Consider the following 11,905-nt stretch of genomic DNA (forward strand, 5'->3'; position numbering starts at 1 on the left):
GGCTTTTAGTCCATAGTGTGTTAGTTTTGAGACCATCTAGGGCTCTTCAAAACACTGACCATTTAGTAGGCTATGTACTGTAATATATTTTATATATAGTTTGTAAAAAGCAGTATGTCATGAGTAAGATATCCGAATACACAGTATTCAAGAAACAGTAGGCAAACAATACCAAGATTACACCGCATCTGCTTAGATTCTAAAGTAAGGAACCATTGGACACTTTACTATCCCAGATGATGACTAATTCATTGATAGCTAAAATAATTTTTACTAACTACACAGTCACAACATTAAAAATCGCAGTAAATACTACACAAATAATATGAATATTATCAGTTAGAACCAAAATACAGACTACCATAATTGAATATATAACAGCTAACAAAGCACATATTCCAGCTGCTGAACTCTGGATGCAACTACAGTCTCTGTCTCTTCTGGGAATCTCAGGTGTGTGAGTTGAAAGGTTACCATCACATTTCATCCAGTCAGTAGCAATGGACTTCGGGAAAGCAGATTCCTGCTCCAGGCCTCCTCTTTTTAAAATCCAGTAGTTTGAATCTTTAAAGAAGTAGGTGTCTCCTGAGGGAATTGTGGATGAAATAGTTTGAGGAGGTTGGTTCGGGAGCAAAAAAAAACAAAAAAACAAATGGAAATCATTATAAATAAAATCTTTTATGATAAAAGACGCATCTTACCATCTAGAAATCCAATGATATCATCAGGGCGAGAGGGCATCCCCCAGATGGATGCCAGTTTAGGGTACCCTTCCTCCAGCTTCCTCTCTGTTCCCGCCTCATCAAACCTCCAGTACTCTCCACCACTGAACAGGTACGTCCTCCCATTGTGCGGCCACAGAAATACTGCCTCCACTCTCTCTATTACCTGTCCTGCAGAAGAGCATAAACCCCAATCTGAAAGTGGTCGTGGGTACCCAGGGAGGGACATTGTGTTTCTAAATACCCAGTACCGATTACCTGAGAAAAAAACGAGAATGTAAAAGACTCAAAATAAGGAATGAAGATGCTCCTGAGTACAACAGCCAGTAAACAGCCAGCTTGTTTTTCAACCACTATTTCTAATATGTTGCATCCTCTCAATCTTTCTGTTTACACTCCATTTCAGTCAAAAGCCCCTATAGTATGAAAATAATAAACTATTGCTTGTACTCACTCACTTGTTTAAATACACATATTTTTACATTTTGGGTCTATTTATTCATTCTTACCAATAAAGAATACAATATATCCATCTCTTCTCTCATATGCAGCATCAACTCTAGTTGTTTCTGGAGGCAAACCGATCCAGAAGCTGTGGATCAGAGCTGGAGTCAAGGACATTAATGAGCCTGAATGATGTACTCTCCAATAGTGTGGACCTGATAAAAAGAGAATGGTTTGAGGTAGAGGATGAGGATTCTTTAATTTATCATTTTGATACTGTAAGAAATTGTTGTCTGCCTCGATCCAGATTCCACTCCATGGAAAATTTTAGAATGAGCTCATCCCCAAAATGGCTTAATTATCATAGAGAAGAGGAAAGTCAAGTTATATTGTTTCTTCACCACTTGAGTGTCACGGTTGATCAATTCACCGTCTCTCTCTCGTCCTGCGTGCTGTTGCGTGTGTGTGGGTGTGGCCGCTGATTATCTTTGATTAGTGGCGCCAGCTGGTTCCACTTGTTTGTCCCTTTATATGTCAGTAACTGCTGTCTCATGTTGTCAGATCGTTGTTTGGTATCCTTGGCGTGTTCCTGTTCCTGTTCCCGTGTCTGTCTTCCTGGATTGTGGATTTCCCTGTGTCTCTCGTCGTGTCGGTTCGTTGGATTTCTTTCACCTTCACTGGACCACAGAGCACGGTCTTGGGATTACCACTGGACCACAGAGCACCACTATTGGATCACAGAGCACCACCATTGGATCACAGAGCACCACCACCTGTTGTCCACCGAGGTCCCTGCGTCACCTCACCATCAGCGCTGGTGTCCGCTCGACCATTCCTCTGAGTAGTGCCATTTGTGTGTTTGTACTTTCCTGATCATTCTGAGATAATAAATAGCGTTCTTTGCAATTGCATCCTGCCTTTGTCGTTCCGTAACAGAACGATCTGACCACATCATGGATGCAGCAAGCGCTACGAGCTGGGACGACTTTGCCGCCATGAGCATCACGAGAATGGATCAACAGCAAGAGTCGATCGCCAGCACAGGTCGGGCGGTCCAAGCGCTTGTGACGCAGGTGTCCGAGCTCACCCAACAGCTTCAGCAACTAAGAGGTCCCACTGCGCCGCCCACACCACCCGTTCATCCCATTCCACCCATTCCACCGGAGCCGCACCATCAGCGAGAGCCACGACTTCCCACACCAGAAGGATATGCAGGTGAACCCGAATATTGCAGAGCTTTCCTGACTCGTTGCTCCATGCATTTTGCCTTACAGCCCCAGACGTTCAGTCAAGAACAATCAAAGGTGGCATTCGTTATCACTCTGCTATCTGGCAAGGCGGCTCTTTGGGGAACGGCGGTGTGGGAGAATCAAGACCCATGCTGCGCCTCTTTCTAGGCACTCTCCGAGGAGATGAGGAGGGTTTTCGATCGCGCGGTAGCGGGTAGGGAGGCGGCCAGACTACTCGCTGATCTCCGCCAAGGTAACGGCTCGGTGTCGGAATATTCTATCCAGTTCCGCACCCTGGCTGCAGAGTGCCGATGGAACGAGGAGGCGCAGTGGGATGCTTTCCTGCATGGGCTGGCTGACCGTGTCCAACGGGAGATTTATTTGCTGGATCTGCCACCTCGGCTGAATGGACTCATCAAACTGGCATTGAGAGTGGATGCCCGTCTGAGTAGAATGGGTCGCTTCCTACAGAACCAGCCATTTCGTGGCGCGGAGAGTTTGCGCGCTGAACACTTGGACACGGTCAGCCCCGTCTCCGATCACGAGCCCATGCAGGTGGGTAGAGCTCGGCTTTCCCGGGAGGAGAGAGAACGCCGGAGATCCCATGGACTGTGTCTATACTGCGGGAAGATGGGGCACTTTATTAACTCGTGCCCAGTAAAAGATCAAGCCCGGTAGTAACAATGAGGCTACTATCGGGTGGGATCTCCGCCAAGAAGACCTCATCACCATCATCTACTCTCCTCCCGGTAAGACTTCTCACGCACAAGATCGCCGTCAATGCTCTCAATGGACAACAACTTCCTAACATTTCACATGCCACTGAACCCATCACTCTCACTACATCTGGCAATCAAACTGAGACAATAACATTCCTCCTCATGGACTCTCAACTTACACCCATTGTACTTGGCCATCCGTGGCTCACACAGCACAACCCCAGAGTCGATTGGGGTCACAACTCTGTGTCTATGTGGAGTAATATGTGTCATGAGTCATGTCTAGTGTCTGTGTGTTCGTCTGTACCAGTCTCTGTGTTCCAGGAGGAGGCAGTGAATTTGTCAAACGTGCCCGAGGAGTACCAGGACCTGAGGGAAGTGTTCAGTAAGTCTCGTGCTGCTTCTCTTCCTCCGCATCGTCCCTATGACTGTGCCATAGACTTAGTGCCAGGTAAGTCTCCGCCTAAAGGCAAGTTATATTCACTTTCTGTTCCAGCGAGGGAGGCTATGGAGAAGTATATTTCTGATTCTCTAGCATCCAGGTTCATCCGTCCTTCCTCATCTCCTGCGGGGGCGGAATTCTTTTTTGTGGGGAAGAAGGATGGATCTCTGCGACCGTGTATTGATTACCGGGGGTTGAACAACATCACGGTAAAGAATACTTATCCTTTGCCGTTGATGTCTTCAGCCTTCGAGCGGTTACAGGGAGCATCCATCTTCACAAAACTGGATTTACGTAACGCTTATCATTTGGTTCGCATAAGGAAGGGCGATGAATGGAAGACCGCGTTCAATACCCCTAGGGGGCACTTTGAATACTTGGTCATGCCGTTCGGGCTGTCCAACTCCCCGGCGGTCTTCCAGGCACTCGTCAATGACGTGTTGAGAGATATGGTCGACCAATTCATATATGTTTACCTGGATGATATATTGATTTTTTCATCTTCTCTCCAGGAACACGTTCAGCACGTCAGACGAGTGCTTCAAAGGTTATTAGAGAATGGGCTTTTTGTCAAGGCGGAGAAATGCGTTTTTCATGCACAGTCTGTTCCTTTCCTAGGGTACATCGTCTCGTCTGAGGGAATGCGTATGGACCCAGACAAGGTTAAGGCTGTGATTGATTGGCCAAGTCCAGATTCCCGTAAGGCCCTACAGAGGTTCCTGGGGTTCGCCAATTTTTATGGGCGTTTTATTCGCAACTTCAGCCAACTAGCCGCACCTCTGACTGCCTTGACCTCCCCCAGAACGACGTTCAGGTGGTCCGATACAGCCGAGGCTGTATTCGCTAAACTTAAGAGTCGCTTTGTTTCGGCACCCATCCTCGTTGCCCCTGATCCATCACGTCAGTTCGTGGTGGAGGTGGACGCATCAGAGGTGGGGGTAGGAGCAGTTCTTTCCCAACGTTCTTCCACAGACGACAAGATGCACCCTTGCGCGTTTTTGTCCCATCGTTTATCACCTGCCGAGAGTAACTACGACATTGGTAACAGAGAGTTGTTGGCAGTCAAACTGGCGCTGGAGGAATGGCGTCACTGGTTAGAAGGGTCAGGGGTACCTTTTATCGTATGGACCGATCACAAGAATCTAGAGTATATTAGAACCGCTAAAAGACTCAATTGTAGGCAGGCTCGGTGGGCACTTTTTTTCGGACGTTTTGACTTTTCTCTTTCGTACCGCCCGGGTTCCAAAAACATCAAACCCGATTCTTTATCTCGTATTTTTGATCAATCCGAACGCCCGTCTACTCCCGAGTGTATTTTACCCGAGACTTTAGTCGTCTCCACTCTTAGGTGGGAGGTTGAATCGAGGGTCATGAAGCAGGGCTCCAGACTAACTTTTTGCCTTGGTTGCACTGGTGCGCCTAACTTTTTTATTTAGGTGCACCAGCACAAAATTTAGGTGCACTAAAATTTTTCCTCGTCTCGCGTCGCCTTTAACGCCACAATTTCAAGGTCACCTTTTTATCACGCTCCATATACATTCATATATATTATGTAAATGCTTTTAAAGAAGAATAAGAATAATAAGGTGTAGTTTTTTTTTTTTTTTAGCACAATTATACTGTATATAAAAATATAAATCTTTAAAAAAAATAAACATTTAAAGTGCTGTTTTTACATTGTTCAAGTTATGGCAGGGTATTGACACAAATTTCACAATTCGATTCAATATTGATTATTTTGGATATCAGGTACAATACATGGCAAATTTTCTCAAGGAAAACAAATCTCTTAACTAATGCTGTAAATTGGGAGTCAGTTGTAGCCCACTATGCTTCATTAGCCTACTATAATATTGAAGGTAAAAATTACCTGATTTGTACACAAACACCTAAATTACACTTTTATTTATTTTTATAATAATAAAGTTATATGAAATATAAACATTTAAATGGTGGCTGCATAAAAACTTGCCAGATTTTTTCAAACAACATGCATTAAATATTGAAAAACATTAAAAATTATAATGAATATGCAATATGGTGCATATATTTGGCAAAATGCTCCTCTCTAGAGTTAATTTTTCTAGCTAGCTAACGAGTTTATGGGCACTGGATATGTTTTTTCTGAGGTAAGTTAAATGTGACATTACATTACATTGTTTACAAGCGTTTTACTGATGTCTTTCCACGGTTGAAACACTGATTGAGCGATTCCATGTGAAAGATACCGATTTCGATAAGTTGTACTCTATCTTTTAGCACACTTTCAGATGCTCGTTCATGTTTATTTCGCGCTGTAACTGGTATTACCGTATTAAGGCGGAAGAGAAGATCATGTGCGCTCCGCTGCTGCTGCTTCTCTTGAGCTGAGCTGAGCCAGAGCGATCTCACGCCACAGCGTCGACTCAACACACTATTTATGTTTTTGAATTTCATAAGAAAATGGACCTAATTTGAAATCTGAGACTTTGTTTCATATGAATAGTAACAAAGCACAAAGATTATTGCGATTTATTGGATGGGATGCTCGCTACAATGTTCCATTCATTCATCAACTGAAAACAGCATAGCCCAACGGTTCGTAAAAATGAGAATCGATTAAAATCGAGAAATCAATATTTTTCACCTAGCCCTAGTTCAAGTAGCCTACATTTTTAAAAATTTCTTCGTCGTCTGTTTTCTTGCGTTTATTTAGCTGATGCTGCTGATTGCCGTAACTGATTCTCTGGTGCTCACGTCGCAATTTATTTCAATCACACAGCACAGAGCATTTTCAGCACGGAACATAACCACAGCCAATCAGAGGCAAAGACCCTCCCAATCTCTATCTCTGATTGGTTTAGACCACGATATGATCCAACCATGCGTGCAAGGAGAACAAAAGACTCGTTTGTGGAGAGGCAACGGATGCGATCATGCGAGAACGTTATTAGGTGCACTGTTGCGAGCTAGGAAAAAATTTAGTCGCACCCTTACAAATTTTGGTCGCACTCTAGAGCCCTGTGAAGGCCTTAGAAGGGGTAACGCCTCCGCCCGATTGCCCACCGAATCGCTTATTTGTGCCAGAGGAGTGTCGGTCCGACGTTATTCAGTGGGGGCATTGTTCCAGCGTGGCCTGTCATCCAGGAGCTAATCGCACCATTTTTTTGGTAAGGCAACGATTCTGGTGGCCACTTATGGCTCGTGACATCCGCAGTTTTGTCTTGGCTTGCTCGGTTTGTGCCACTGGTAAATCCTCCAATCGACCCCCAGATGGGTTACTCCAACCGCTGTCTGTCCCTTCAAAACCCTGGTCCCACATTGCGCTAGATTTTATCACCGCCCTCCCGCCCTCCCAGGGCAAGACAGTCGTTTTGACCGTCGTGGACCGGTTCTCGAAGGCGGCCCACTTTATTCCCTTGCCCAAATTACCTTCCGCCAAGGAGACAGCGGTAACTGTCATTGATCACGTCTTTCGCTTACATGGCCTCCCGATGGACGTGGTTTCTGACAGGGGTCCCCAATTTGTGTCCAAATTTTGGCAAGAGTTTTGTAAACTTCTGGGGGTGACTGTCAGTCTTTCTTCGGGGTTCCATCCCCAAAGCAATGGTCAAACCGAGAGAGCCAACCAAGATTTGGAGAGAGTGTTGCGATGTTTGGTTTCCAAGAATCCTTCCTCCTGGAGCCAGCAACTTTCTATGGTGGAGTACGCACACAACTCGTTACCAGTGTCATCCACGGGCCTTACACCATTCGAAGGTAGTTTAGGTTACCAGCCACCAGTTTTTCTCAGTACTGAATCCGAGGTCGCGGTCCCCTCTGCTCACGCCTTCGTCCAGAGGTGCCACCACACTTGGACTAGAGCCCGTGAGACTCTTCTCCAAGTGAGGGCGCGCACCAAGGCTAAGGCAGATCGCCACCGGTCGAAGCCTCCGATATACGTCGTTGGTCAAAAAGTGTGGCTTTCTACTAAGAACATTCCTCTCCGATCCGTATCTAACAAGCTTGCTCCTAAATTTATTGGCCCATTCCCTGTCACCAAGATCATTAGTCCGGTGACAGTCCGACTCAAACTTCATCCTGCGTACAGGAGAATTCATCCCGCCTTCCATGTGTCCAAAATTAAACCTGTGTTTCAAGCACCCATTAATCCGCCGGTCCCGGTTCCCCCCCCCCCCCGCCGCGACTCGTAGATGGGGAACCATCCTATTCGGTTAATCGCATTCTGGACTCGAGAAGGAGGGGACGCGGATTCCAGTACCTGGTGGATTGGGAAGGTTACGGTCCGGAGGAGAGAAGTTGGGTTCCTGCTAGGGACATTTTGGATCACTCCCTGATCGATGATTACAATCGACAGGTAAGTCCGTCGAGGAACGCCTGGAGGCGTTCCTAGGGGAGGGGGTACTGTCACGGTTGATCAATTCACCGTCTCTCTCTCGTCCTGCGTGCTGTTGCGTGTGTGTGGGTGTGGCCGCTGATTATCTTTGATTAGTGGCGCCAGCTGGTTCCACTTGTTTGTCCCTTTATATGTCAGTAACTGCTGTCTCATGTTGCCAGATCGTTGTTTGGTATCCTTGGCGTGTTCCTGTTCCTGTTCCCGTGTCTGTCTTCCTGGATTGTGGATTTCCCTGTGTCTCTCGTCGTGTCGGTTCGTTGGATTTCTTTCACCTTCACTGGACCACAGAGCACCGTCTTGGGATTACCACTGGACCACAGAGCACCACCATTGGATCACAGAGCACCACCACCTGTTGTCCACCGAGGTCCCTGCGTCACCTCACCATCAGCGCTGGTGTCCGCTCGACCATTCCTCTGAGTAGTGCCATTTGTGTGTTTGTACTTTCCTGATCATTCTGAGATAATAAATAGCGTTCTTTGCAATTGCATCCTGCCTTTGTTGTTCCGTAACATTGAGTTGATCACATCCTGAGCAAATGGTCATCAGTTGTAGAATGGAATGGTTGTGGGACACAGAGAACCATCTCAGACAATTGGGTGTCTCAACCTCATTAACATACAGGCCACAGCTGTTACAACAGGAGCAATTTCATTGGTAAAACAGGATAAAAGGTTTGAGATTTGGATGTTCTGGGTTCATTTTGACGCCGGTTAACCCAATGTGCTTTACGTACATTGCCACTGCTATGCTGCAATAAACTTCATCTTTGAGATCTGCAACGTCCTCATCATTTTTTCTTACAATACCTTTCCACCAATTATTTTCAGGATATGTTGAGGATACCCCAAAGGGAAGTCCCTCTGATACTTTTACACAGTCTACAAATGTTCAAAAGTTGTTGTTGTTGTTGTTTTTGAAAAGAAATGAACACTTAAATTCAGCAAGGACACACTAAATTGATCAAGTGACAGTAAAGACATTCATATTCACATGTTTTCTATTTCAAATCAATTCTGTTCTTTTGAACAATTCATCACAGAATTCTGAACTTTTTTTATCACAGATCCCACAAAAATATTAAGCATGCAACACAACCATTTTCAACATTCATAATAATAAGTTGTTTTTTTCTTTAGCAGCAAATCATCATATTAGCATGATTTCTGAAGGATCATGTGACACTGAAGACTGGAGTATTAATGATGCTGAAAATTCAGCTTTGTCATCATAAGATTTCATTGTAATAATATTTCTCAATATTACTGTTTGTACTGTAGTTTCCATCACATAAAAGCAGCCTCGATGAGCATAAGCATTCAAAAGCATTACAAATCTTACCGATGCCAAAGATTTGAATGGTATAATTCAGACATCATACCTCTAAAAAAGAAAACCTCTGCTATGATATTAGCGATTGCATCATAACCTCCCAGACAGCGATCAGCAGAGGCTGCTGGGCTAAAAAAAAGAGAAAAGCATTAAGAAAAATATAACAACCATTGTCAAACCTTTCATGATCACAGTGTTACTCACTGATAGGGAGGATGTGGAGGAGCAGGGGTCAAGAAATGGGGCAGAATAGTTGTGGGTGCAGAAACAGATGGAGAAGGTTTAAAATCTGGTCTTTTTCCTGTATATTAAACACAGTTGTGAGAAATGAACAGATGAGTTTATTTATTTATTCACATATTAGGGAGTCCCATAGAGTGCCTGTATTCTCAGTCTGTCATCAAGGGGTAAGGTGTAGCTGTACATGTCTCTCACAGGGCCATAGTAATAAGGCTTCATGATGGAATCATTGGAGGAGGAGTGAAACAGGCCTAAAGCATGACCAAACTCATGCACTGCAACTGTGAATAAATCAGTATTGCTGCTCCTTTCTGTGGAAGAAAACATCAAACTTTGAAGCACTTCTGACCCATCTTCTTTTCTTTTAATCTATCTATGAATATCTGTGAATAATGAGATTAGATACACAAATATGTAGCATTTAATGTACCTCCATAGCTCCAGCTCTCTCCATCATCAAAGTGTGTGTCACCAGCAAGATCTTCCTTTCCTGGGAAGAATGCATGTGCCAGTGTGCCTCCCTTGCCATCAAAAGGATATCCATCCTCATGGTAGCCACTGGCGAAGGTGACTTTGATGTCTGTCTGTGGTGACGGGTCATATGGAGAAGGGCGAATCCCGTGGAAACGCAGATGTGTGACATCACTCCATGCTCGGAAAACATAGGTCAAAATGAGCCTTACCAGCCCTGGATGTAGAGTGGGAGACATGGAGGGAGAGGGAAAATCTTGCACGCTAGGGAAAAGAAGAGAGACATGTAAGATTAATATTCTGGTTATTACATTAGATAAAGGATACATTGTAAAATGAATCCTGTATATGGTAAAGAAACAGCAACAATATGCTCACCAGGAATACAGTGTTTTTAAAATTACAGGATGGCATATTAGTGCCTGTATATTTTACAATTCATGACCATATATTTTATAAAGTGGTATAATGTTAATATAAGTAAGTCTATTTGAACAGCCAAAATCTGCTTGTTAATTGAGTTGATCATAATTGGCCTGTCCATAAAACATGGCCAATACTCATAAAGATGTTGCACAGGGACATCATTAGGTATAACACAAATTATACTAAAATAATGCAACAAATATTTACTAAAATGTATCACAAAAACACAAATGTACATTTCTGTCCGGGAGAGAGCAGCGAGGCCTGCCCATCATTTCTAAAGTGGCCTGATCTAAAGTTCGACAAAAATGGAATCATCAGAACTATAGTGGCAATGCATGACGTGAAAAGATCACGTGGCAGAGAGAGTTCTGAGGGCTTTACTTGTGCTTCCATCTGAATAAACCTCAAGTCTTACAGTTAAAAACAGTGAATACGGAGATCATCTGTCACCTAGTTTGCCAGTCTCTTCAATACCAGCAAATCGCTGCATTTTACGGACAGCTTCTTCAATACCCTCCCTGGTTTGAAGTCGAGCAATTAGAGAGTCTGGAGATGGTAAATACCCATACCGTATCAACCAGTCCTACACACACACACACAAACAAACAAATATTATACATTGTTGATGTATAAAATAATAATAAAATCAGCTCTGAAAGCAATGAAACATCCCCAAACTTGAAAAACTGTAGAGTTTACAAAAAATGATCTACCCAATTAATTTATAATATGTGTATCAGATTTTGTTATGACAGCTTGTGTTGTTTACAGTTAGGCTACTTTTTGTAATAGCCTACAGAATTTGATGGCGGATGGTTTAAGTACCTGCCAAAAGTTCTCATGGCTATGAGAGCCACTTCAAATCGCACCACAGGGCTGTCACCTTTGGAAATTAGCATGGGGCGTCCTATGTCATTACCGTATGATGCACCATTGTCATGAGCAGGTCCTACTGGTCCTTAAAGGACAATTTACACGAGTATTTGAAATTGATGACGAATTCTTTGAAAATTACTCATTTCACTGCTCGCACTGCTCAAAACACGAAAGATTTGACAAGCGCTGCTTTCAATTTACGGGTTCAGAACCCTGTACAAGTGAGGGATCAGGTTCTAATTGAGAAAATTGGGATTTTTGGGCCCATGGGCACTCGATATGCCGGCCCTAATCCAGTGTTGTTGACAACTCCAACCTCTGTACTTTGAGCCAGGTGCGACTCGATGGATGCATGTGACTCAAATTAAACTTGTTCCGTCTCCTGCTTGCTCTATACCTTCCCGATTATTCTTCAATCCCACACGTGAAGTGAAGAAACATACTATTTCACCCAGAAAGTGAAATAGTTATTGCTGCTATAATTGCTGTAATGCACAAGTAATGCCTAAAATTATTTTATTTTCTCTTATAGGGATGCTGAATGATGCATTTTCAGAGAATGTTGATATAATGCTCTCTTTCCAGGAAAATGAATGAAACGATTGAAGTTGTGATTTTGTTGCGAG

The 11,905-nt window shown here is 43.9% G+C and overlaps 1 protein-coding gene across 1 annotated transcript; it reads right to left on the reverse strand.

The window, feature by feature from the left end:
- Window positions 1-277: 277 nt before the first annotated feature.
- Window positions 278-10,893, reverse strand: mmp25a (matrix metallopeptidase 25a). The gene is made up of 9 exons (XM_056255115.1): window positions 10,854-10,893; window positions 10,629-10,692; window positions 9,934-10,238; window positions 9,636-9,814; window positions 9,468-9,565; window positions 9,313-9,392; window positions 1,232-1,381; window positions 702-980; window positions 278-585 (listed from the first exon to the last, which is right to left on the reverse strand). The coding sequence occupies exons 1-9, from the start codon at window positions 10,891-10,893 to the stop codon at window positions 278-280; spliced, it is 1,503 nt and encodes a 500-aa protein (XP_056111090.1).
- Window positions 10,894-11,905: the final 1,012 nt, after the last annotated feature.

This window comes from Rhinichthys klamathensis, unplaced genomic scaffold (genome assembly GCF_029890125.1).
Source record: "Rhinichthys klamathensis goyatoka isolate OS25496 unplaced genomic scaffold, OSU_Roscu_1.1 h1tg000119l_1, whole genome shotgun sequence".
NCBI classification, from domain to species: domain Eukaryota; kingdom Metazoa; phylum Chordata; class Actinopteri; order Cypriniformes; family Leuciscidae; genus Rhinichthys; species Rhinichthys klamathensis.